This window comes from Oncorhynchus tshawytscha, linkage group LG04 (assembly GCF_018296145.1).
Source record: "Oncorhynchus tshawytscha isolate Ot180627B linkage group LG04, Otsh_v2.0, whole genome shotgun sequence".
NCBI classification, from domain to species: domain Eukaryota; kingdom Metazoa; phylum Chordata; class Actinopteri; order Salmoniformes; family Salmonidae; genus Oncorhynchus; species Oncorhynchus tshawytscha.
In genome coordinates, this window is record NC_056432.1 from 75,582,195 (window position 1) to 75,609,694 (window position 27,500).

Sequence of the window (27,500 nt, forward strand, 5' to 3'; positions counted from 1 at the left end):
CAAGCAGAACAAGTACCCAAATTATTGTTTTTCCTGAAGTAATAACCAACGTTAGTTAATTGACTTGCTTGTTGGATATTGACCTAACGAGTTAACGTTAAATATGTCGGTTTGTGTCTATTTTAGCAGCTTGCTAACAAACATCATTGGCACATTAGCCAGCTAGCTTTGACCACATTAACCAACAAGTGATAACTTACTGCCTACCACCATCAAAGCCATCTAACGTTAGCGAAGTTATGTTGCTTTCAGTGGCTTGACTACTGGTGTCTACTCTAAAGAAGGCTGCCTGGCTGTCTGACAACAGTGACTCGCCCCTCGCTGTACTGAAGGCCAGTGTTTGTTTTGTCCTTAGCTAGGTAGCTAGCTAGCTAAACTCAGCAAAAAAAGAAATGTCCTCTCACTGTCAACTGAGTTTATTTTCAGCAAACTTAACATGTGTAAATATTTGTATGAACATAACAAGATTCAACAACTGATACATAAACTGAACAAGTTCCACAGGCATGTGACTAACAGAAATGGAATAATGTGTCCCTGAACCAAGTGGGGGGTCAAAAGTAACAGTCAGTATCTGGTGTAGCTGCATTAAGTACTGCAGTGCATCTCCTCCTCATGGATTGCACCAGATTTGCCTGTTCTTGCTGTGAGACGTTACCCCACTCTTCCACCAAGGCACCAGCAAGTTCCTGGACATTTCTGGGGGGGAATGGCCCTCACCCTCCGATCCAACAGGTCCCAGACTTGCTCAATGGGATGGAGATCCGGGCTCTTCGCTGGCCATGGCAGAACACTGATATTCATGTCTTGAAGGAAACCACGCACAGAACGAGCAGTATGGCTGGTGGCATTGTCATGCTGGAGGGTCATGTCAGGATGAGCCTGCAGGAAGGGTACCACATGAGGGAGGAGGATGTCTTCCCAGTAGCGCACAGTATTGAGATTGCCTGCAATGACAACAAGCTCAGTCCGATGATGCTGTGACACACCGCTCCAGACCATGACGGATCCTCCACCTCCACATCGATCCCTCGCCAGAGTGCAGGCCTCAGTGTAATGCTCAGTCCTTCGATGATAAACTCAAATCTGACCATCGCCCCTGGTGAGATGAAACCGCGACTCGTCAGTGAAGAGCACTTTTTGCCAGTCCTGTCTGGTCCAGCGACAGTGGGTTTGTGCCCATAGGCGACGTTGTTGCCGGTGAGGACCTGCCATACTACAGGCCTACAAGTCCAGCATCTCTCCGCGTATTGCGGACAGTCTGAGCACTGATGGAGGGGTTGTGCATTCCTGGTGTAACTCAGGCAGTTGTTGTTGCCATCCTGTACCTGTCCCGCAGGTGTGGTGATCGGCTGTACCGATCCTGTGCAGGTGTTGTTACACGTGGTCTGCCACTGCGAGGACGATCAGCTGTCCGTCCTGTCTCCCTGTAGCGCTGTCTTAGGTGTCTCTGAGTATGGACATTGCAATTTATTGCCCTGGCCACATCTGCAGTCCTCATGCCTCCTTGCAGCATGCCTAAGGTACATTCACGCAGATGAGAAGGGACCCTGGACAACTTTCTTTTGGTGTTTTTCAGAGTCAGTAGAAAGGCCTCTTTAGTGTCCTAAGTTTTCATAACTGACCTTAATTGCCTACCTTCTGTAAGCTGTTAGTGTCTTAACGACCGTTCCACAGCTCCATGTTCATTAATTGTTTATGGTTCATTGAACAAGCATGGGAAATGGTGTTTAAACCCTTTATAATGAAGATCTGTGAAGTTAATTCATAAAAATCCAAATATCTTTGAAAGACAGGGTCCTGAAAAAGGTGGTGGAAAGCATTCCACAGGGATGGTGGCCCATGTTGACTCTAATGCTTCCCACAGTTGTCAAGTTGGCTGGATGTCCTTTGTGTGGTGGACCATTCTTAATTCACATGGGCAAACAGTTGAGTGTGAACCCAGCAGCGTTGCAGTTTTTAGCACAATTTAACCAGGCGCTCTAGACTAGAGTGTCCATAGGGTCTGTGCAGCAGGCTGAAAGCTTGACTTCCCTACCAGTAGTAACAGCCCTGCTCCCTCCGCATGTGTTGTCCATGTGGGTGGCATATGTGTTGTGCAGGTGTTTTCAGGAGCTGATGTGACAGACCACAGTGTGTTTGCTTAGCATAGCTTTGGGTACGCTGTCCGTACAACGGCTCAAACCCTGGGCACAATGCCTCGCAAACACGTGACCGCCCGCTTGACAATGCCTTTAGCCAGCTGCGCCACAGAAACGCTTTCAATTGTTGTTTGTGTTTCAGGAGATGGACGACAAGGTGACCAGTCCAGAGAAGGTTGAGGAGGCCAAGTTGAAGGCTCGCTACCCAAACCTGGGGCACAAACCTGGAGGCTCCGACCTGCTACGCAAACGCCTGACCAAGGGGGTGAGTCCACAGCCCTACCTACTGCCCTACCTTCTCTCCTAACCTATCCCCACAAGCCCACAGTTGTGTTCTCTCTCTCAGCATCAATTAGACTATGTATTTAAAAAATGTTACAGCTTGTTTTAAGTTTAACATTCTCTCTCTGCAGCAAAAGTATTTTGACTCTGGGGACTACAACATGGCCAAGGCCAAGGTGAAGAACAAGCAGCTTCCTGCAGCTACGTCAGAGAAGAGCGGAGGAGGAGAGATCACAGGAGACCATATCCCCACACCTCAGGACCTGCCTCAGAGGAAACCTTCCCTGGTGGCCAGCAAACTGGCCGGCTGATACACACACTGTCCTGTCTCTAACCCTGTCAATACTCCTAACAATCACCCTGCTACACTTGTTCCTCTCTCACTACCTCTCCCCCATCTACTTCTGCCCCAGCCCCAGAGAGACCCTTCCCTGGTGGCCAGCAAACTGGCACACACCTCTAACCGCCTGTCCCTGGTTCTGTCCCTCATCCTCTTCACCCAGTCCTCTCTGCTTCCCCTCACCTTCCACTCTGTTATGGCTCCCTCTTCTTCCTGCTCTTCCTCCCCTCGGTTCTTGTTTATTTTCTATTCTCATGTAAAAATACACTGAAAGCAAGGATGAGGATGTGTAGGAGGGAGGACTGGGATGACTCTACTACAGGAGGAGACTTTAAAGATGACCACAACTCTGTGTCCCAGATGACACCCTATCCCCTATATAGCCCTGTGGGCCCTGGTCAAAAGTACAGTGTACAAAACATTAGGAACACTATTCCTAATATTGAGTTGCACCCCCTTTTGACCTCAGAACAGCCTCAATTCGTTGGGGCATGGACTCTACAAGGTGTCGAAAGCATTCCACAGGGATGCTGGCTCATGTTGACTCCAGTGCTTCTCACAGTTGTCAAGTTGGCTGGATATCTTTTGGGTGGTGAACCATTATTGAGACGCACAGGAAACTGTTGAACGTGACAAATCCAGCAGTGTTGCCGTTCTTGACGCACTCAAACTGGCACCTACTACCATATCCCGATCAAAGGCACCTAAATCTGTCACCCTCTGAATGGCACACATACACAATCTGTCTCAAGGCTCCACAATCCTTCTTTAACCAGTCTCTAATCATTCATCTATACTGATTTGAATTGGATTTAACAAGTGACATCAATAAGGAATCATAGCATTCACCTGATCAGTCTATCATGGAAAGAGCAGGTGTTCATAATGTTTTGTACACTTGTGTATTTAGGGAATAGGGTGCCATTTTGGATGCACACCTGGAGAGTCTGTAACATAGGAGGGAGGAGGGCCCAGACTGGAGCCACAGAGAGTCTGAAATGGCACACTATTCCCTATGCAGTACACTACTATCAACCAGTGCCCTATGTGGCTGCCCTTTGAGCATCTGGCCCAAAACGGTTACATTACATAGGGCATAGTGATCCATTTGGGACAGGTAGACGGTCTCTGGTCTAGAGGATTGAATGTAGTCTCCAGTCCTGTTAGCTGATTGTGTAAATATTTCTAGTTGTGTTGGCGAGGAGTGAGGCTGAAGTCAGCCTTTTAGAATGTTTTAACGTAGAATATTATGATTTACCAAACACGTTGGTGTTATGTCGTCATCTAAATTATGCTCTAATGTGCTTGAGTGATTGAATATAACCTTGATAATGACTGACCAGAACCTCTCACTGCTGCTGTTCTGTTTTAAAGGCTACCTTTTTGTCACAAATGGCAACCTATTCATTACATAGTGCACCACTTTTAAACAGGGTCCAAGGGGCTCTGGTGGTGAGAAGTAGTGCATTTTATAGGGAATCTCCAATCATACCCTTCTTTTTGTGTAGTGCACTACATTACACCCACTGCCACATAGGGCTCTAGTCAAAAGTAGTGCACTATTGGCGAGTTTCCAATGAGGATTTACCCCAGTGTTTTACCAAAATACTCAGACTTTTCTGTTTCCGTCTACCCGGGTCGGCACCCGTGTCTCACTGGGCCATGGCTCCAGTGGACCTGTTCTGACTTGGAGCCAAGCCCAGCCCATGGCTAACTATGAACTTTAACACCTTCTCACAAAGCTACTGTCAAGAATGATGTGGAGGTTGTTGATTCTGCCTGCCCCAAGTCTTTAGCATCAACCTCCTGATAACACTAGAGCTTTACATTAAAACACTGATGACCCACTCGTGGGAGTAAGTCCCAATGGAAAAGCACCAACATGTATGGCCCCATAAAACCTCCTGACCAGGAAAAACTCTTGACCCTATTTGAAACCTCTGGTTTCAGACCGGAGGGAGGGGTGAGTGTCACAGGTTTTTGGTGGCCCCTTTAATTGTGGAGGATGTGCTCGTGGTAATGGCTGGAGTGGAATGGTATCAAACACATGGTTTTCATGTGTTTGATACCATTCCCATTACTCTGTTCCATCCATTATGAGCCGTCCTCCCCTCAGCAGCCTCCAGTGGTGAATGTAGATGTAACGGCTGGATGATGTGACCGGGGTGCTAAAGACATCTTCATTTAGCTCCAAATGTTTTGGCCTCACACACACTCATTCATCTCTCACACACAGATACACTCCTCTACACCTCAACTCTCTCACATATACACACTCACTCCCACTCTTCTTCTTTCTCTCACACACACACTCTCCCTCATACACACCTACCCCCTTTGGCCAACATATCTTTACAGATCTCAGTCACACCCTATTCCCTATATAGTGCTCTATGCACAGGCCAATCCACTAGTGGGGGTGTGGTCATCAAGGGTCTAAAGCTGAAGGACTGAATAGTTAAGGTGTGTGTATATGACTGCCCCCATCCACAACCCCCCCTGTCACTTTGTGCCATTTTGTTTTGTAAATAAAATAGTTTTGCACAAATGGCTGTTGGGTGTTTGATGACTGACTCCATGCATTGACAGATCATGCAATCATCTATGAAGGATTGTATACAAAGGAATTCTGTATGAAAATGTAGAGGCCAGTTAGTATTAGATGAGGGATAACACCAGCAGAGCTGAAGCACCAAGATAAATCTTGATCAAAATGTATATAAATAATCTGGATTTATCTCCCACTTAAAACACACAAGCTCTGGCCGAAGACCGACAGACCCTAGTGGAAGAGGATTGTTGCAGGGCTAAATTATCAGGCCTATGGCACATGGCAACCAGGGCTGTATTCATTAGTCGGATTCTGTTGCAAAACGTTTAGTCTGTTGCAATCCAAACGGAAAACGTTTGGCATCGAACATGAGTTTCTGTTCAACAAATTCAGGTAGGTTCCTCCCCGTTTCGTTCCGTTTGCTTCCGTTTGCTCATATAGTAAACAGACTAAACGTTTTGCAACGGAATCTGACTAATATCTGACAAGCAGGCTTCTAACCAGCTAAACTAAAGCGATGTCGCCTCTTGGCCACAGCGGAGCGCTGTTTAGCCATGTTTCCGAGCCCATGGCAACAACCGCGTTTTACTGAATCATTTTATCCATCATCAATTCCCACAATGCTCCGAGAGATGCCAAAATATTGAGGTTTTCTAGGTATGATGGCGCTAGGTGTTGTACACTAAAAAGAGAGTAACCTAAAACCTGGAGGGACTTGTATTAACTGCGAGGAAAAAACGGAGCGGCGAACTACTGATGTTCAAATCTAGCTGCTGAGATTCATGGAAAAAGGACACGACAGCTCCACCAGTATGGCAGCGTCAGAGCTGTACACAAAGGTAATAGAACCAACGTAATCGGTATTTGCTTTGCCTTGTGCGTTTATAGCGTTTCTGCAGCGCTTTCTTTAATGAGAACAAAGCAAAGAGCTTGTTTGTAATCATTCATTCGTTGATGGCGGGAATGAATGAGAGAGAAGTTTTTTCAACCAAACATTCACAAAGCCTCGAACAACGCACAGGAGGTGATTATCAAACCAGTGCGTGGTTTTTGGAACGTATGAAAAGTGTTTGAAGCAGGGTCCTACAGCAATACACTGTACATATAGGTTGACATGCAGTAGCCTATGACTGAGTGAAGGCGCCTTCTATATTTAGCTCTCTGCTGGGTTAAAATGGGTGCAGCAGAGGCAGCTCAGCTGACAAAGCGCCGAGGCTATGGGTTCTGCGATTCGGCCTCTGTCTCTGCCCTTCATAGCCCCCCGCTCAGAATGACCGTCAATTTAAATGTTTTATTATTCGGCTTAAGGTCAGGTCGGGGTTGATGCACTTTTAAAAATACGATTTTTATTTTAGTATACATTTAGCATCGCACTGGCAACGATGGAGAATGGTGTTTTTTGACCTACATAAATCATGTTATTTTGTCAACCTGCAGTCGCACAGTGATGTTTGTTATTGTGTTTTATAAAGGCCGTTTATTTGATCTCGAGGCTGGGATTCGGTTTGGGTACCGAGGAGAGAGGAATGATGCTGATACCAGTGGTGACGTCACGGGCCCCGCCTACGTCACCGCGATTTGTTTTGAGATTTTTGTCCCCCTTTTTGCATCCATGACCATGTTCAGTATGCAAACGTAGATAGAAATATCACAAATAGAGCTGACGTTATTCCGTATTCTACAAGACAGCCATGCACGTTTGTTTTACATCAGATATTTCTAGCTGAAAGTTCCAAACTTTGCATCCAGCTGAAGGAAGGTTACTTATGTAACCACGGTTATGTAAACTATATGGATCACTCCAATATATTGGTATCACTCCGCGGCGTAGGGATACATCCGAGGTGAGGATTTACAGATTTACTCCTGTGTACACCTGTGTCATGGCTGGTGTCCACCCTTATATATAGTCCCCATGGCCGCTACACACGTTCACATCATTTTTGAGGCGCCTCTAGCACCGTAGAGGATTTGAGTGATCCATGTAGCTCACATAACTGTGGTTACACACTGGCACAGATGAATGTGCAAGTAGAGATACTGGGGTGCAAAGGAGCAAAAATAATAATAATATGGGGATGAGGTAGTTGGGTGGGCTATTTACAGATGGGCTATGTACAGGTGCAATGATCTGTAAGCTGCTCTGACAGCTGATACTTAAAGTTAGTGCTTCATTGGTTTGTGCAATTTGTTCCAGTCATTGGCAGCAGAGAACTGTAAGGAAAGGTGGCCAAAGGAGGAATAGGCAAGTCAGTTAAGAACAAATTCTTATTTTCAATGACGGCCTAGGAACAGTGTGTTAACTGCCTGTTCAGGGGCAGAACGACAGATTTGTACCTTGTCAGCTCGGGGATTCGAACTTGCAACCTTTCGGTTACTAGTCCAACGCTCTAACCACTAGGCTACCCTGCCGCCGAATATGAAGCGATGACCAGCAAACGAGAGCATACAGGTCACAGTGGTGGGTAGTATATGGGGCTTTGGTGACAAAACGGATGGCACTGTGATAGACTACATCCAGTTTGCTGAGTAGAGTGTTGGAGGCTATTTTGTAAATGACATCGCAGAAGTCCAGGCTCGGTAGGATAGTCAGTTTTACGAGGTTATGTTTGGCAGCATGAGTGAAGGAATAGGAATGTTGTGAAATAGGAAGCCGATTCTAGATTTAATTTTGGATTGGAGATGCTTAATGTGAGTCTGGAAGGAGAGTTTACAGTCTAACCAGACACCTAGGTATTTGTAGTTGTCCACATATTCTAAGTCAGAACCGTCCAGAGTAGTGATGCTAGACAGGCGGGCAGGTGCGGGCAGCGATCGGTTGAAGAGCATGCATTATGTTTTACTTGCATTTTAGAGCAGTTGGAGGCCACGGAAGGAGAGTTGTATGGCAAACACATGGGAAGACCCCTGTGGGAAAAACAGGCAGACAAAAAAACAGCAACCAGGTAATGGATTTGATTGATGTGTTGTTTTTTATTTTATTTTACGGCAACTGCAAAAAAAAAATGTGAGTATACTTCTTCCACGCAAGATATTACACTTACCAAGCAAACTTTAGAAAGTTTGTACCTCAAACCATACAGACATCCGCTGAGAAAATGAAAGAGAACGTGTGTCGCGACCATGGGATCTATATATAGGGGCGGACCCCAGCCGTGACACAGGTATAAACGGGGAGTAAATCTGTAAATCCTCACCTCGGATGTATCCCTCCGCCGCGGAGTGATACCAATGTATTGGAGTGATCCAATACAGTGAAACATAACACGGCCCAAGCGCAAGACAGCTAGGCCAGGGGAATGCTGAGAGATGAAAACGTATCACTGCCCGATCAAGACAGCTAGGCCAGGGGAATGCTGAGAGATGAAAACGTATCACTGCCCGATCAAGACAGCTAGGCCAGGGGAATGCTGAGAGATAAAGATGTATCACTGCCTGATGAAGACAGCTAGGCCAGGGGAATGCTGAGAGATAAAGACGTATCACTGCCTGATGAAGACAGCTAGGCCAGGGGAATGCTGAGAGATAAAGATGTATCACTGCCTGATGAAGACAGCTAGGCCAGGGGAATGCTGAGAGATAAAGACGTATCACTGCCTGATGAAGACAGCTAGGCCAGGGGAATGCTGAGAGATAAAGACGTATCACTGCCTGATCAAAACAGCCCAAATAGAGGGATGCAATTTGAGTTTAGTATAATTAGAATAAAGAAATGAATGACAACAGCCTAGAATAACAAGACCCGACCCAACAAAGAAAATAATACTACTTTGTTGTTGATGTTAATGTTTTTGACCAACAATGTGAGGAGGATAATTCAGATGAGAGCAGAGAGTCTGGGTGTGTGAGAAAGAGAGATGAGTTGCCCCCCCCACAAGGCCAGCTGCTGTATTCAGAATGAACAGAGAGTGGTGTGTGTCAGTGTGGTGTGAATGACTGATACCCTGAAGTGTCCGAGTCCTCAGGGTTACTCCTATCACGTCCATCCACACACCAGAAGAAGGAGTGTGTGGATATATTAGAGACATATAGAAAGATTGTGTTAGACAGAACGGCAGTGTGTTTCCATCTGTCTGCAGACATGACTGTCCAGACTTAGGATGCATTCACCGCTGCACAAATGAAGTCTTTCCATAAAAACTGAAATGTCTGTGCATTGCTAATGCCTTTTAGTCTAAGTGTCAAAGGGTGTGTCAAATCAGAGGTTTTCCCTGAGGGTGTGTGTGCTTTTATTTGTGTGTACAGAGGTCTAGGGAACACTCTTCTTTTTGTGTCTCTAACCAATAAACGGTTAGTTCAGAAGGTCCTCCGCTGCATACGCAACACACACACACACACACACACACACACACACACACACACACACACACACACACACACACACACACACACACCAGTGTTTCCCACAAGTACATAGATTAGCCAGCCAAATAGAAAAGGTAGCCAGCCAGGCGCCCCTGGTTCGGGGGTGCTTGCCCCCAAGGGTTCAATTATTATTTTTTTGCCTAAGGAGCTCTATTCTGATGGCCTCTCGTACATTCCAATACCACGATTCCTTCTGAAATGCACAGCGAAATTATTAAATACTTTATCGAGTTTACCTCCCAGATTGAAAACATTTGTTGTGATAGAGAGAAATGTAGATTTGTGGGTGTAGTTACCCTCTCCGGCAACTGAGTTAGGAAGGACGTCTGTATCTTTGTAGTGACTGGGTGTATTGATACACCATCCAAAGTGTAATGAATAACTTCACCAGGCTCAAAGAGATATTCAATGTCTGCTTTTTTTATTACTTTTACCCATCTACAGTTGAAGTCGGAAGTTTACATACACTTAGGTTGGAGTCATTAAAGCTCGTTTTTCAACCACTCCACAAATTTCTTGTTAACAAACTATAGTTTTGGCAAGTTGGTTAGGACACCTACTTTGTGCATGACACAAGTAATTGTTCCAACAATTGTTTACAGACATATCATTTCACTTGCAATTCACTGTATCACAATTCCAGTGGGTCAGAAGTTTACATACACTAAGTTGACTGTTCCTTTAAACAGCTTGGAAAATTCCAGAAAATGTCATGGCTTTAGAAGCTTCTGATAGGCTAATTGACATAATTTGAGTCAATTAGAGGTGTGCCTGTGGATGTATTTCAAGGCCTACATTTAAACTCAGTGCCTCTTTGCTTGACATCATGGGAAAATCAAATGAAATCAGCCAAGACCTCAGAAAAGCAATTGTAGACCTCCACAAGTCTGGTTCATCGGGAGCAATTTCCAAACGCCTGAATGTCACAGTGTAGCTTCCGTCCCTCTCCTCGCCCTTACCTGGGCTCGAACCAGGGACCCTCTGCACACACAGACAACAGCCACCCTCGAAGCATCGTTACCCATCGCTCCACAAAAGCCACAGCCCTTGCAGAGCAAGGGAAACAACTACTTTAAGGTCTCAGAGTGGGTGACGTCACCGATTTGAAACGCTATTAGCGTGCACCCCGCTAGCCATTTCACACCGGTTACGTGAAGGTACCACGTTAATCTGTACAAACAATAATACGCAAGTATAAACATGCAGCCGTCATTCTGCTCAGGAAGGAGACGAGTTCTGTCTCCTAGAGATGAACGTACTTTGGTGCGATAAGTGCAACTCAATCCCAGAACAACAGCAAAGGACTTTGTGAAGATGCTGGAGGAAATGGGTACAAAAGTATCTATATCCATAGTAAAACAAGTCCTATATCGACATAACCTGAAAGGCCGCTCAGCAAGGAAGAAGCCACTGCTCCAAAACCGCCATAAAAAAGCCAGACTACGGTTTGCAACTGCACATGGGGACAAAGATCATACTTTTTTGCAGAAATGTCCTCTGGTCTGATGAAACAAAAATAGAACTGTTTGTTCATAATGACCATCATTATGTTTGTAGGAAAAAGGGGGCGGCTTGCAAGCCGAAGAACACCATCCCAACCGTGAAGCACGGGGATGGCAGCATCATGTTGTGGGGTTGCTTTGCTGCAGGAGGGACTGGTGCACTTCACAAAATAGATGGCTTCATGTGGAAGGAAAATTATGTGGATATATTGAAGCAACATCTCAAATCAAATCAAATTTATTTATATAGCCCTTCGTACATCAGCTGATATCTCAAAGTGCTGTACAGAAACCCAGCCTAAAACCCCAAACAGCAAGCAATGCAGGTGTAGAAGCACGGTGGCTAGGAAAAACTCCTTAGAAAGGCCAAAACCTAGGAAGAAACCTAGAGAAGAACCAGGCTATGTGGGGGGGCCAGTCCTCTTCTAGCTGTGCCGGGTGGAGATTATAACAGAACATGGGCAAGATGTTCAAATGTTCCTAAATGACCAGCATGGTCGTATAATAATAAGGCAGAACAGTTGAAACTGGAGCAGCAGCACGGTCAGATGGACTGGGGACAGCAAGGAGTCATCATGTCAGGTAGTCCTGGGGAGTGGTCCTAGGGCTCAGGTCCTCCGAGAGAGAGAAAGAAAGAGAGAAGGAGAGAATTAGAGAACGCACACTTAGATTCACACAGGACACCGAATAGGACAGGAGAAGTACTCCAGATATAACAAACTGACCCTAGCCCCCCGACACATAAACTACTGCAGCATAAATACTGGAGGCTGAGACAGGAGACATCTCAAGACATTAGTCAGGAAGTTAAGGATTGGTAGCAAATGGGTCTTCCAAATGGACAATGACCCCAAGCATACTTCCAAAGTTGTGGCAAAATGGCTTCAGGACAACAAAGTCAAGGTATTGGAGTGGCCATCACAAAGTCCTGACCTCAATCGTATAGAAAATTTGTGGGCAGAACTGAAAAAGCGTGTGCGAGCAATGAGGCCTACAAACCTGACTCTGTTACACCAGCTCTGTCAGGAGGAATGGGCCAAAATTCACCCAACTTATTGTGGGAAGCTTGTGGAAGGCTACCCGAAACGTTTGACCCAAGATAAACTATTTAAAGGCAATGCTACCAAATACTAATTGAGTGTACGTATGTAAACTTCTGACACACTGGGAAAGTGATGAAAGAAATAAAAGCTGAAAGAAATAATTCTCTCTACTACTATTCTGACATTTCACGTTCTTAAAATAAAGTGGTGATCCTAACTGACCTAAAACAGGGAATTTTTACTAGGATTAAATATCAGGAATTGTGAAACTGAGATTAAATGTATTTGGCTAAGGTGTATGTAAACTTCCCGACTTCAACTGTACCAATAGGTGCCCTTCTTGTGAGGCATTGGAAAACCTCCCTGGTCTTTGGTTGAATCTGTGTTTTGAAATTAACTGCTCAACTGAGGGACCTTACAGATAATTGAATATGCGGGGTACAGATATGAGGTAGTCATTCAAAAATCATGTTAAACACTTATTGCACAGAATGAGTCCATGCAACTTATTATGTGACAAGTTTAGCACTTTTTTTTGTCCTGAACTTTTATATAGGCTAGCCATAACAAAGTGGTTGAATACCTATTGACAGCTGTTTCATTTTTTATTAATTAGTAAAAATGTCCCCCAAAAATACTCCACTTTGACATTATGGGGCATTGTGTGTAGGCCAGTGCAAAACATCTAAACTTAATCCATTTTAAATTGAGGCTGTAACACAAAAAAATGTGGGGAAAGTCAAGGGGTGTGAATACTGTAGGCACTGTACAAGTTAGGGAGCCAAATGAACGGCTCTCTCACCGATGCGATTCGGTATGCTACACTGACTGACGAGAGTCACTCTCTTTAGTGTCACTGTCTGGTACCGGTACCATGTACAATACATGGGACGTGCGAATTCACTAGCGTCATGCTTTCTCCCTCCTACATGTAAAGAAATCTGACTGCAACCAACCACAGCACGTATACATTGTACCGGCAGGCCGTGGGTCAGACAGCAGACTGTGTTTCCTTGTCATCATTCGCTTTGTGACTGACAGGCACATCAGGATAGCAAAGGGAAACGTTTAAATGAAAAGTAGCCTAGTTAATATGAAGTGCAAAATGTAGCCAGCTGAAAATGAGATTGTAATCGGCTGATTAGCCGACTGCTGGCGCGAATGGAAAATACTGTGCGCACACACAGGGTGGTATTGTAAACTAGGTTTGTCTCTTGTCTGCTCCGGCCGTGGGAGAGTCAGAGGACCCAATATTCTAGTGGGAAGCGAAAGGAGGGAGAGAGGAGAAAGAAGGCAGGTGAAGGTACAATGAAGAAATGCATAGCTCAGTAATTGGGACATGTTGGGATCAAACCCACAACCCACAAGCTGTTGCCAGTACCAATAACTATAGTTCTGCTGTTGCCAGCACCAATAACTATAGTTCTGCTGTTGCCAGTACCAATAACTATAGTTCTGCTGTTGCCAGTACCAATAACTATAGTTCTGCTGTTGCCAGTACCAATAACTATAATTCTGCAGTTGCCAGCACCAATAACTATAATTCTGCTGTTGTCAGCACCAATAACTATAATTCTGCTGTTGCCAGCACCAATAACTATAATTCTGCTGTTGCCAGCACCAATAACTATAATTCTGCTGTTGTCAGCACCAATAACTATAATTCTGCTGTTGTCAGCACCAATAACTATAATTCTGCTGTTGTCAGCACCAATAACTATAATTCTGCTGTTGCCAGTACCAATAACTATAATTCTGCTGTTGCCAGTACCAATAACTATAATTCTGCTGTTGCCAGCACCAATAACTATAATTCTGCTGTTGTCAGCACCAATAACTATAATTCTGCTGTTGCCAGCACCAATAACTATAATTCTGCTGTTGCCAGCACCAATAACTATAATTCTGCTGTTGTCAGCACCAATAACTATAATTCTGCTGTTGTCAGCACCAATAACTATAATTCTGCTGTTGTCAGTACCAATAACTATAATTCTGCTGTTGTCAGCACCAATAACTATAATTCTGCTGTTGTCAGCACCAATAACTATAATTCTGCTGTTGCCAGCACCAATAACTATAATTCTGCTGTTGTCAGCACCAATAACTATAATTCTGCTGTTGTCAGCACCAATAACTATAATTCTGCTGTTGCCAGCACCAATAACTATAATTCTGCTGTTGTCAGCACCAATAACTATAATTCTGCTGTTGCCAGCACCAATAACTATAATTCTGCTGTTGTCAGCACCAATAACTATAATTCTGCTGTTGCCAGTACCAATAACTATAATTCTGCTGTTGTCAGCACCAATAACTATAATTCTGCTGTTGTCAGCACCAATAACTATAATTCTGCTGTTGCCAGCACCAATAACTATAATTCTGCTGTTGTCAGCACCAATAACTATAATTCTGCTGTTGCCAGCACCAATAACTATAATTCTGCTGTTGTCAGCACCAATAACTATAATTCTGCTGTTGCCAGCACCAATAACTATAATTCTGCTGTTGCCAGCACCAATAACTATGATTCTGCTGTTGCCAGCACCAATAACTATAATTCTGCTGTTGTCAGTACAAATAATAATAATAATTCTGCTGTTGCCTGTACCAATAACTATAATTCTGCTGTTGTCAGCACCAGTAACTATAATTCTGCTGTTGCCTGTACCAATAACTATAATTCTGCTGTTGCCAGTACCAATAACTATAATTCTGCTGTTGCCAGTACCAATAACTATGATTCTGCTGTTGCCAGTACCAATAACTATGATTCTGCTGTTGCCAGTACCAATAACTATAATTCTGCTGTTGCCAGTACCAATAACTATAATTCTGCTGTTGCCAGTATCAGTAACTATAATTCTGCTGTTGCCAGTACCAATAACTATAATTCTGCTGTTGCCACTACCAATAACTATAATTCTGCTGTTGCCACTACCAATAACTATAATTCTGCTGTTGCCACTACCAATAACTATAATTCTGCTGTTGCCAGTACCAATAACTATAATTCTGCTGTTGCCAGTACCAATAACTATGATTCTGCTGTTGCCAGTGCCAGTAACTATAATTCTGCTGTTGCCAGTGCCAATAACTATAATTCTGCTGTTGCCAGTACCAATAACTATAATTCTGCTGTTGTCAGCACCAATAACTATAATTCTGCTGTTGCCAGCACCAATAACTATAATTCTGCTGTTGTCAGCACCAATAACTATAATTCTGCTGTTGCCAGCACCAATAACTATAATTCTGCTGTTGTCAGCACCAATAACTATAATTCTGCTGTTGCCAGTACCAATAACTATAATTCTGCTGTTGTCAGCACCAATAACTATAATTCTGCTGTTGTCAGCACCAATAACTATAATTCTGCTGTTGCCAGCACCAATAACTATAATTCTGCTGTTGTCAGCACCAATAACTATAATTCTGCTGTTGCCAGCACCAATAACTATAATTCTGCTGTTGCCAGCACCAATAACTATAATTCTGCTGTTGCCAGCACCAATAACTATAATTCTGCTGTTGCCAGCACCAATAACTATGATTCTGCTGTTGCCAGCACCAATAACTATAATTCTGCTGTTGTCAGTACAAATAATAATAATAATTCTGCTGTTGCCTGTACCAATAACTATAATTCTGCTGTTGTCAGCACCAGTAACTATAATTCTGCTGTTGCCTGTACCAATAACTATAATTCTGCTGTTGCCAGTACCAATAACTATAATTCTGCTGTTGCCAGTACCAATACTATGATTCTGCTGTTGCCAGTACCAATAACTATGATTCTGCTGTTGCCAGTACCAATAACTATAATTCTGCTGTTGCCAGTACCAATAACTATAATTCTGCTGTTGCCAGTATCAGTAACTATAATTCTGCTGTTGCCAGTACCAATAACTATAATTCTGCTGTTGCCAGTACCAATAACTATAATTCTGCTGTTGCCACTACCAATAACTATAATTCTGCTGTTGCCACTACCAATAACTATAATTCTGCTGTTGCCACTACCAATAACTATAATTCTGCTGTTGCCAGTACCAATAACTATGATTCTGCTGTTGCCAGTGCCAGTAACTATAATTCTGCTGTTGCCAGTACCAATAACTATAATTCTGCTGTTGCCAGTACCAATAACTATAATTCTGCTGTTGCCAGTACCAATAACTATGATTCTGCTGTTGCCAGTGCCAGTAACTATAATTCTGCTGTTGCCAGTACCAATAACTATAATTCTGCTGTTGCCAGTACCAATAACTATAATTCTGCTGTTGCCAGTACCAATAACTATAATTCTGCTGTTGCCAGTACCAATAACTATAATTCTGCTGTTGCCAGTACCAATAACTATGATTCTGCTGTTGCCAGTGCCAGTAACTATAATTCTGCTGTTGCCAGTACCAATAACTATAATTCTGCTGTTGCCAGTACCAATAACTATAATTCTGCTGTTGCCAGTACCAATAACTATGATTCTGCTGTTGCCAGTACCAATAACTATGATTCTGCTGTTGCCAGTACCAAACCCACAACTCAAAGGGTTAAGTTTAGGTCTAGCTTACAGTGTGACGTTATTCTGTTGGAATGAATGGCAGCTCATTCCTTTTCACTATAGAAAAATGTCTTGTCATTTTGACAGCATTAAAATGACATCTCTGCTGTCACGGGTTGGTGAACAGAGTGTATCTAGTCATCAGGCTGTAGTAGGCTCCAGTAGTCAGTCAGGTCTAGCCTAAAGGGCATTAGGGAGAGCACAGTCTTTTAGTAACTCAGAGAAGAATACAGCATCTCTCAGCTCAAAGCTAAACACACTTTCCTCATGCTACTGATCAGGTCAGCTAGTAAGACAAACTGCTGGACCATTTCATAATTGTGTGTCTGTGTTTTCCTCTGACGCTGATACGGGACATGTGCATTAGATTACCACGGTAACTCTGTTATGGTAATTGAGCGGAGAAGTCGTGTCCACAGTGCGATCTAGATGACATCCTGCTGCTCCACTCTCAAATACAGACGGACAGACAGACAGACAGACAGACAGACAGACAGACAGACAGACAGACAGACAGACAGACAGACACAGTGTGTGAGTGAAGGAGTGTGTGTGTAGAGCTGGGCGATATGGACCAAAATTCATATCACAGTAAATTGACTGAATTATCACCAGAACGACAAGTTTATAACATTATGTGCACCACAGTTATTTAAAAACATATTTCCCTTAACTACTATTACCAAACGTATTTAATTTCAAACTTCACACTTCTCTAGTAGGGCCCTATAGGTTATTTATCATAATGAACAATATAAGCCAAATGTCCACATAAGTGGTTGGTTTGGTCGGTGTCGATAATATTTGGTTCTTCGTCCCAGCTTGTATGTGTGTTTGAGCGAGTTTTTGTCTGCCTCCATTCTCATGTGACTGAGGGGTGGTAGTCTGGGCTGGGAGGGCGGGAGCTGGGCTGTTTGACTGAAATCTGGGTTGTTCAATGACAGGGTTGGACCAGAGCAAAGTAGAAGGCAGAGGGAGAGAGACAGAGTCCTGATCGCTGTCAGACACAATGGGAATATTTCATCTGTCTGCAACGCTATAACCATCACTCTAATCGATTCACCTCCCTCTGCTGGCCAGGTGTGTGGCAGGGAGTGTGTTGCAAGGTGTGTGTGTGTGTGGGGCCGGGAGGTGAAGAGGAGGGGGGCAAAGTTTAAGATAAGGCTCTGGGATCTGCTGAGGCGTGAAGATGAACGAGAATCAGGAGTTGGATTATATGTTTGTCAAAGTAAGTTCACTTCCTTTCATTTGGCTTGGTTTGGTTATTTCTCTATTGTGTTGTAGTAGAACGTTTCAGGCCTGTGTGTGAGAGCGTGGCCTGTCCAGTAGCTCTGTGAGTTGGAGACAACATGGAGGTCAGACACACCCTGGTCTGCACTGATCTGGTGTCCTAACTAGTGTCCTAACTCCCCTGTCTCTCCTGTACCAGGAAGGGTTGTTTGTCTGTTGAACTCTGCATCCTAAATGATACCCTGTATGGCACCCAAAGGGCTCTGATCAAAAGTAGTGTACTTTATAAGGAATAGGGTGCCATTTGGGATGCTACCACCATGAGTGTTCCAGTAGGCCTTGGTACTTCAGCCAACACAGGAACAACAGAGGGCTGCCCAACAAGACTGTTTCAGACAGTTAGGAGCACTATCTAGATTATCATACCTACATACCTTCCTTCTGTCATACCCCATTATATGCTATTATACAATGGGAACTCTCTACTGTACTGTCGTAGTCAGGGCTGCTGTACTGTCGTAGTCAGGGCTGCTGTACTGTCGTAGTCAGGGCTGTCAGGGCTGCTGTACTGTCGTAGTCAGGGCTGCTGTACTGTCGTAGTCAGGGCTGTCAGGGCTGCTGTACTGTCGTAGTCAGGGCTGCTGTACTGTCGTAGTCAGGGCTGCTGTACTGTCGTAGTCAGGGCTGCTGTACTGTCGTAGTCAGGGCTGCTGTGCTGTCGAAGGGCTGGGTGCTGTCGAAGGGGGGGGGATGGAGAGAGGAAGGGGGATGGAGAGAGGAAGGGGGGGATGGAGAGAGGAAGGGGGGATGGAGAGAGGAAGGGGGATGGAGAGAGGAAGGGGGGATGGAGAGAGGAAGGGGGATGGAGAGAGGAAGGGGGATGGAGAGAGGAAGGGGGATGGAGAGAGGAAGGGGGGATGGAGAGAGGAAGGGAGGATGGAGAGAGGAAAGTGGGATGGAGAGAGCGAGGGATGGGGTAATGAGATGGGGAGGGAAAGAGGGTGAACGAGCGCTCAAGGTAGTGTTTCCCAGGAAATCAGGGATTTTCATCAACATCGGTTTTCCCCAAGATTCCTACATCTGCCCCTCTCCTCCCCCCATCCTCTCCTCCTCTTCCTCCTGTGTCTCTGCTGAGGTGTGTACTGGGGAGCGTTAAACCAAAGATGTTTTATAAACTCTGTGGTTAAACAGAAAAGCAGCAGTTTCTCACATGAGGCTCTGTCATGTGATGATCCGGGTCATGTGATGAGGGCCGCAGTTACCGCGAGATTAGTTCTACTGCTCACAGTGTTGACTAAACTAATTACACACACACACACACGCAGTGGGCAGGGCTCCATTTTGGAAGAATAAATTATAGTTTAATGGAGCAGAAACTGTTTCTGTTGAAGAATGAAGACATTGAAGAACATTATGAACTGGGTGGTTCGAGCCCTGAATTCTGATTGGCTTACAACTGTGGTATATCAGACCCTATACCATGGGTATGACAAAACCATTTATTTTTACTGCTCTAATTACGTTGGTAACCAGTTTATAATAACAGTAAGGCACCTCGGGGGTTTGTGGTATATGGCCAATATTGTAGGATTTTAATGAATTTATTTGCAAATTATGGTCACCTACAAACAAGCAAGATTTCTGGCTCTCACAGACCTGTAACTTCTTCTTTAAGAGGCTCCTCTTTCCTCCACTCGTTACCTGTATTAATGGCACCTGTTTGAACTTGTTATCAGTATAAAAGACACCTGTCCACAACCTCAAACAGTCACACTCCAAACTCCACTATGGCCAAGACCAAAGAGCTGTCAAAGGACACCATACCTGCACCATACCTGCTGAGTTGTGAAAGCTACATGGTGGATGTCTGGCCTGTCCTGCTCTGTCAGATCAGGAGAAATAAAGGAATGAAGGACAGAGGAAGAGTGAACAAGAGGGGAGAAGGAGAGGAGGTGAAAGAGGGGGAGAGATCTGACTGATGAAGTGAAAGCTCAGTCTTAGAGGGTTAATCTGCTTCTAATAATCCTGTTGGCTGTGAACAAATGTATTAACACTTCTGCTGTTACTTTCTCCCCTCCTGTCCTCTCCCCCCTTCTGTCCTCTCTCCCCCTTCTGTCCTCTCTTCTCCCCCCCTCCTGTCCTCTCTTCTCCCCCCTGTCCTCTCTTCTCCCCCTCCCTGTCCTCTCTCCCCCCCCTTCTGTCCTCTCTTCTCCCCCTCCTGTCCTCTCTTCCCCCCCCCTGTCCTCTCTTTCCCCCACCATATTTTGCAAATTAATTAATAAAAAATCCTACAATGTGATTTTCTGGATTTTTTTCTCATTTTGTCTGTCATAGTTGAAGTGTACCTATGATCAAAATTACAGGCCTCTCTCATCTTTTTAAGTGGGAGAACTTGCACAATTGGTGGCTGACTAAATACGTTTTTGCCCCACTGTACCCTTGCTAAGGGCTGTGTCCTGGCACTCTACGTTGCGTCATGATTAAGAACAGTCCTGAGCCGTGGTATATTGGCCATATACCACAACTCCTCGGGCCTTATGGTTTAATTATAATTGGGTTGGCTCATAGGGCCATTGATGCTCTCCATTTGAGCAGAGAGAGGCCTGGCCAAGGGGTGGAGGTTGTATTTACTGCTGCTCTACAGCCCTTCAGTGTTTCATCCTCCCCCTCAGCAGTAGTGAAGACACCAGGCCTGCAGGGTGAGGGCCGGCTGCAGTTCAACTCTCCTCATCCTCCCCCTCAGCAGTAGTGAAGACACCAGGCCTGCAGGGTGAGGGCCGGCTGCAGTTCAACTCTCCTCATCCTCCCCCTCAGCAGTAGTGAAGACACCAGGCCTGCAGGGTGAGGGCCGGCTGCAGTTCAACTCTCCTCATCCTCCCCCTCAACAGAAGTGAAGACACCAGGCCTGCAGGGTGAGGGCCGGCTGCAGTTCAACTCTCCTCATCCTCCCCCTCAGCAGAAGTGAAGACACCAGGCCTGCAGGGTGAGGGCCGGCTGCAGTTCAACTCTCCTCATCCTCCCCCTCAACAGAAGTGAAGACACCAGGCCTGCAGGGTGAGGGCCGGCTGCAGTTCAACTCTCCTCATCCTCCCCCTCAACAGAAGTGAAGACACCAGGCCTGCAGGGTGAGGGCCGGCTGCAGTTCAACTCTCCTCATCCTCCCCCTCAACAGAAGTGAAGACACCGGGCCTGCAGGGTGAGGGCCGGCTGCAGTTCAACTCTCCTCATCCTCCCCCTCAACAGAAGTGAAGACACCAGGCCTGCAGGGTGAGGGCCGGCTGCAGTTCAACTCTCCTCATCCTCCCCTCAACAGAAGTGAAGACACCGGGCCTGCAGGGTGAGGGCCGGCTGCAGTTCAACTCTCCTCATCCTCCCCCTCAGCAGAAGTGAAGACACCAGGCCTGCAGGGTGAGGGCCGGCTGCAGTTCAACTCTCCTCATCCTCCCCCTCAACAGTAGTGAAGACACCGGGCCTGCAGGGTGAGGGCCGGCTGCAGTTCCACTCTCCTCATCCTCCCCCTCAGCAGTAGTGAAGACACCAGGCCTGCAGGGTGAGGGCCGGCTGCAGCTCAACTCTCCTCATCCTCCTCCTCTCCTCCATCTGCAGTCACAGTCAGTGATCTGTAATGCTGAGTTGTGAAAGCTACATGGTGGATGTCTGGCCTGTCCTGCTCTGTCAGATCAGGAGAAATAAAGGAATGAAGGACAGAGGAAGAGTGAACAAGAGGGGAGAAGGAGAGGAGGTGAAAGAGGGGAGAGATCTGACTGATGAAGTGAAAGCTCAGTCTTAGAGGGTTAATCTGCTTCTAATAATCCTGTTGGCTGTGAACAAATGTATTAACACTTCTGCTGTTACTTTCTCCCCTCCTGTCCTCTCTCCCCCTTCTGTCCTCTCTCCCCCCCCCTGTCCTCTCTTCTCCCCCTCCTGTCCTCTCTTCTCCCCCTCCTTGTCCTCTCTTCTCCCCCTCCTGTCCTCTCTTCTCCCCCTCCTGTCCTCTCTTTTCTTCTCCCCCTCCTGTCCTCTCTTTTCTTCTCCCCCTCCTGTCCTCTCTTTTCTTCTCCCCCTCCTGTCCTCTCTTCCCCCCTCCTGTCCTCTCTTCTCCCCCTCCTGTCCTCTCTTCCCCCTCCTCCTGTCCTCTTTCCCCCCTCCCCCTATCCTCTCTCTCCTCTCTTCTGGGTCTGCCTCACTAGCTCCTCGCACCGAGTACACTGTACCAGTAGCATCTCTCAGAGCCTTTCAGTATTCACTGCTGTGAAAGGACTGGTATAACCAATGTGTGTGTGTGTGTGTGTGTGTGTGTGTGTGTGGAGGTGTAGTTCTCTGTGTAAGGATTAGATTAGAGGTAAATCCAGAGTTAATACTGTGTTGATCTTTAGTCTCTTAGTCAGTCCTGGATTAATGGGCTGGCCTGAGTCACTCCTGCCTTTCCCTGCTACCAAACACGTATACACTACTCTAATACAACTAACCACTGGGGTCAGAAGGTTGCTGGTGTTCTTACTGGTTGCTCTGGGCCCCTGAGGAAGGCACTGATGTACTAAACATCTCCAGGAGTAGACCTGCAGTGTGTAACAGTTTGTCAGGTTCATATTGAACGCTTGCCTCAGGCATATGTTAGCTCTACAGTAGCCCACTGAGCTAAAGCCTCAAGCAAGGTTACATCACACTCTGCTGCTTGCTGCAGACCCCCTCTGTCCTCTCACCCTCTTACACACATCCCTGTAGCTCTTCCTCTCACCCTCTTACACACACCTCTAGCTCTTCCTATCCCCCTCTTACACACATCCCTGTAGCTCTTCCTCTTACACACATCCCTGTAGCTCTTCCTCTCCCCCTCTTACACACATCCCTGTAGCTCTTCCTCTCCCACTCTGATCAGCTGTTCCAGGTCATGACCAGGCAAGCAGAGGGTGTGTGACGAGAAACGCCTTCACTCTGAGTCATGAGGGCTGATGTCACAAGGGAGATAATATCTCCTTCTCTTCCTGCATCCTCCTCCTTATCCCTTTCCTCCTCCCCTGTATAGTTGACCAGTCTAGCTGACCCCCACTAGCACCATGTAGCAGACAGGGTCCCTCTGACTCCTCTCTGTCCGTGTCTGTGTTTGTGTGTGCTTGGGGTAGAGTTGTACCCTTCATCTGTCCTCTACTGTAACCCTGGGGATCTGTCTATAAATACGACTCCCCCTCCTCCTCCTCCTCACAATGTGGACTAGGAAATGGTTTACACGCTTCATTGCTGCAGAAAGTGTGTGTGTGATTAGGAGGATCAGGAAGTGTGCTCAGCGGTGTATGGTGATGCTACTCAGTGAGGTGTGTGTGAGGCTATTTTTACCTCCACCCTCCTGTCTCTTTCTCACTCTCTCCATCTCTCTCACACATTCTCTCACTCTCTCTCTCTCCCTCACTCCTCCTTTCCATTGCTAGGAGCTGGGCTGTGAACCACTCTCCTCCAGGAAGGAACATGAGAGAGCGACAGAATAGCCTCAGTAACCCTGCTACCTGCTATAGGATGACTGATACTGTGTTCTGTCGAGTCAGCACTTTTCTCTGCTGACCTCTGTATACACACACACACGCACACACACACACTGCTCTGACCTTTCAGTGTTAAACACTGGTGTGAAAGATTAATTTCAATTCATTGTGGAGCATCACAGGAATACGTTATCCACTACATAGTGATAAACCATGATGACGTAGGTCTGAATATGTAAGCAACCTACTACAATGGTGATTATTGTCTGTCTGTCTGTCTGTCTGTCTGACTGTCTGACTGTCTGACTGTCTGACTGTCTGTCTGTCTGTCTGTCTGTCTGACTGTCTGACTGTCTGTCTGTCTGTCTGTCTGTCTGTCTGTCTGTCTGTCTGTCTGTCTGTCTGTCTGTCTGTCTCTGTCTGTCTGTCTGTCTGTCTGTCTGTCTGTCTGTCTGTCCGTATCTGTCTCTGTCTGTCTGTCTGTCTGTATCTGTCTGTCTGTCTGTTTCTCTATCTGTTTCTCTGTCCGTCCGTCCGTCCGTCCGTCCGTCCGTCCGTCCGTCCGTCCGTCCGTCCGTCCGTCCGTCCGTCCGTCCGTCCGTCCGTCCGTCCGTCCGTCCGTCCGTCCGTCCGTCCGTCCGTCCGTCCGTCCGTCCGTCCGTCCCTCACTCTGTCCCTCTGTCCGTCCGTCCGTCCGTCCGTCCGTCCGTCCGTCCGTCCGTCCGTCCGTCCGTCCGTCCGTCCGTCCGTCCGTCCGTCGGTCCGTCCGTCCGTCCGTCCGTCCGTCTCCGTCCGTCCGTCCGTCTGTCGGTCTCCGTCCGTCCGTCCGTCCGTCGGTCTCCGTCCGTCCGTCGGTCTCCGTCCGTCCGTCCGTCCGTCGGTCTCCGTCCGTCCGTCCGTCGGTCTCCGTCCGTCCGTCCGTCTGTCGCCGTCCGTCCGTCCGTCCGTCCGTCCCGTCCGTCCGTCCGTCCGTCCGTCCGTCCGTCCCGTCCGTCCGTCCGTCCGTCCCGTCCGTCCCGTCCGTCCGTCCGTCCGCCCGTCCGACCCGACCGTCCGTCCCGACCGACCGACCGACCGTCCGTCCGTCCGACCGTCCGTCCGTCCGACCGACCGCCCGCCCGACCGACCGACCGACCGACCGACCGACCGACCGACCGACCGACCGACCGTTAGTCGCTAAGAGCGTTAGTTGGAGTATCAAAGACAGGAACCAGTTGTGTATAGGATACAGTAGTATTCAGGTCAAGCAGGCCCATTTTCCCAAACAAGCAGTATCATGGGGCAGCAGGTAGCCTAGTGGTTAGAGCATTGGGCCAGTAACCAAAAGGTTGCTAGATCGGATCCATAAGCTGACAAGGTAAAAATCTGTCATTCTGACCCTGAACAAGGCAGTTAACCCACTAGGCCGCCATTGTAAATATGAATTTGTTCTTAACTAAACATTGTTGCACTATGGAATGAGACCCAGACCGGCCTTCTGTATGTGTGCCTCTGAAAGTTCTGTGTATACAGGTCTGCTGGTGGTAATAATGGGCCAGGATAAACCAGGATAAGCTTCGTGTAGCGCTGATCATCATTGAGCTGCTTAGTGAGATGTAAAGATTACTGATTGGCCATCTGATTGACCTTTCTAATGGCAGCTGTTAAAGCTGGGATCTACCAGTCGGCTCTCCTCCGTGTGTGTTACAGATGTGGTTCTGTGAACTGCACTCTTGTGAGCCTGAGGCCTGAAGACTTCTTTTAGCTGCCCGTGCTACAACCTGACGACTTAGCTTCCTGAGCTAATGCCGTGGCTTTAGCTCAGCGGACCAGCGCAGTCTAGTGGAAGGCTGAAGACCCGGGATCAACCCCAGTCAGTTTTACAGTGTTTTTGTTTCTGGGTTTTTCACATGTCTTTGATCAGCTGACAGGCTCGTTCCACAGGGCTGGGATCTGAAGGCATTCCTGTCATGTTGTGATCGGTCACAGAATCATGTGGACTGGGTTTGAGTCTTTATGAATGTCCAGCAGTATTGATCATGTTAGATGGTGAAATGATATCCAACCAACCATGGAGATACAACAGTCTCAGTCAGCACTGTACCAGTCTGACACAGCAGCAGGTTCTCTCTGCAGTAGACACTGAGTCTGGGGACAGTACTGGACTGATATAGGCCTTATGTAGCTTTCTAACTTGGAGAACACACTCTGTAGTATGTTTTTATGTCATGTAGAACCTTTCTCTCCCTTCTCACTCTCCTTCTTTCTCCTCTCTCTCAGTTTGCTCGGGTGTGGATCCCTGATGCAGATGAGGTGTGGAAGTCAGCAGAGCTCACTAAGAACTACAAACATGGAGATTCCACCCTACACCTCACACTGGAGGATGGAATGGTGAGTACTGGAGGAGAGGAGGAGGAGAAGGGTGGTGTAGGGTTGGGTGGTTGCATAACATCCTCTCATCTGTGATGAGATGCACACACACACACACACACACAGCGAATCTATCTCATTATTGGTTATTGGAGTAGTTGCAAAGGGCTGTTGTCTTCACACTGTAATATATCACCATACATATCATAAAAACATGTCTATGTGTCGATGTCAACCAAGTCCAATAAACCGTTCAGAAGGAAATGGGGGCAGAAACCTGACCCATTTGGTGGCATATTTTGATACATGTGTGAGGCTTATGTTCACCAACTGTCTGTTTTTTATGTCACTTTGTTACATAAAACCAGGTCCCTACTCAGCACACACACCACAGGAGGCTGGTGAGGGGGAGATGAATTACAATATAGGCTGGAATGGACTAAGTGGAATGGTATAAAGCACAATGAAACAATGTTTGATACTGTTCCATTTATTCTGTTCCAGCCATTACTATGAGCCCGTACTCCCCAATTAAGCTGCCACCAGCCGCCTGTGATACACACATATATTGTGTGTGATAACATCTCTGTTTAATCTGTGCTGTCCAGGACATTGAGCACAAGCTGGATGATAAGACAAAGAACCTTCCTCACCTCCGGAACCCTGACATCCTGGTGGGGGAGAATGACCTCACAGCTCTTAGCTACCTCCACGAGCCGGCCGTCCTGCACAACCTTAAAGTCCGCTTCACCGACTCCAAACTCATCTACACATACTGTGGTATGCCCACACAGACACACAAGGGTCACACACACACACACACACACACACACACACACACACACACACCAACTCCTCCTCTCTTCCTGTAGGTATTGTGCTGGTGGCCATTAATCCCTATGAGAACCTTCCCATCTACGGTAGTGACATCATCAATGCGTACAGTGGCCAGAACATGGGAGACATGGACCCTCACATCTTCGCTGTGGCTGAGGAGGCTTACAAACAGATGGCCAGGTGGGTGTGTGTGGTGTGCGTGCGTGCGAGTGTTCTGGATGGCAGGCAGCTTAGCTCCAGTGATGTACTGGGCCATATGCACTTCCCTCAGTAGTGCCTTGCGGTCGGAGGCCGAGCAATTGTCGTACCAGGCATTGATGCAACCAGTCACGATGCTCTCAATGTTGCAGCTGTAGAACCTTTTGAGGATCTCAGGACTATACTGATGGACTATCCCTCATCTATACTGTACAGCATGTTGTCTGCTACAGTGACCTCACACCGTTTTCAGAACCATAATGGAACTAAGTAATGACTTTCTGTTTTTATCTTCTATGATTTTTGTTATGTGTGTATTGTTGTATTGGCTTGACTGAGTCTATAAGCTGCCACATGGCAGACTCTTGCTTCCCTCACTGTCTGTCTTTCCTTCTCTCCTGTATTAGAGATGAGAGGAACCAGTCTATAATCGTAAGCGGTGAGTCTGGAGCAGGGAAGACTGTCTCAGCTAAATACGCCATGCGCTACTTTGCTACGGTCAGTGGAGCAGCCACAGAGGCCAACGTAGAGGAGAAGGTCCTCGCATCCAACCCCATCATGGAGGTATGACTCCTCTCCCTTCCCCTCGCCTCTCTTCTCCCTCTCCTCGCTCCAGTC

At 46.6% G+C, this 27,500-nt stretch overlaps 2 protein-coding genes across 3 annotated transcripts in view; both read left to right on the forward strand.

The window, feature by feature from the left end:
• The window catches only part of LOC112237322 (cAMP-regulated phosphoprotein 19), a 4,428-nt gene extending 579 nt beyond the window's left edge, over positions 1-3,849 (forward strand). The window contains exons 2-3 of the mRNA XM_024405910.2: positions 2,284-2,406; positions 2,555-3,849. Coding sequence (XP_024261678.1) covers positions 2,284-2,406; positions 2,555-2,734 — 303 coding nt within the window. The 3' untranslated portion in view covers positions 2,735-3,849. The remainder of the gene's footprint in view (positions 1-2,283; positions 2,407-2,554) is intronic.
• Positions 3,850-5,878: 2,029 nt separating this feature from the next.
• Positions 5,879-27,500, forward strand: part of LOC121846428 (unconventional myosin-Va-like) — a 21,673-nt gene continuing 51 nt past the window's right edge. Inside the window, exons 1-5 of one of the 2 annotated variants that reach the window (XM_042321291.1) lie at positions 5,879-6,153; positions 25,758-25,868; positions 26,456-26,627; positions 26,720-26,864; positions 27,290-27,500. The exon at positions 27,290-27,500 is cut by the window's right edge and continues 38 nt beyond it. In XM_042321291.1, the coding sequence (XP_042177225.1) occupies positions 6,097-6,153; positions 25,758-25,868; positions 26,456-26,627; positions 26,720-26,864; positions 27,290-27,452 (648 nt within the window). In that variant the 5' untranslated portion in view covers positions 5,879-6,096 and the 3' untranslated portion in view covers positions 27,453-27,500. Of the gene's footprint in view, positions 6,154-17,848; positions 18,020-25,757; positions 25,869-26,455; positions 26,628-26,719; positions 26,865-27,289 lie in introns of those variants that run through there. The other variant, XM_042321292.1, reaches the window with a different exon arrangement.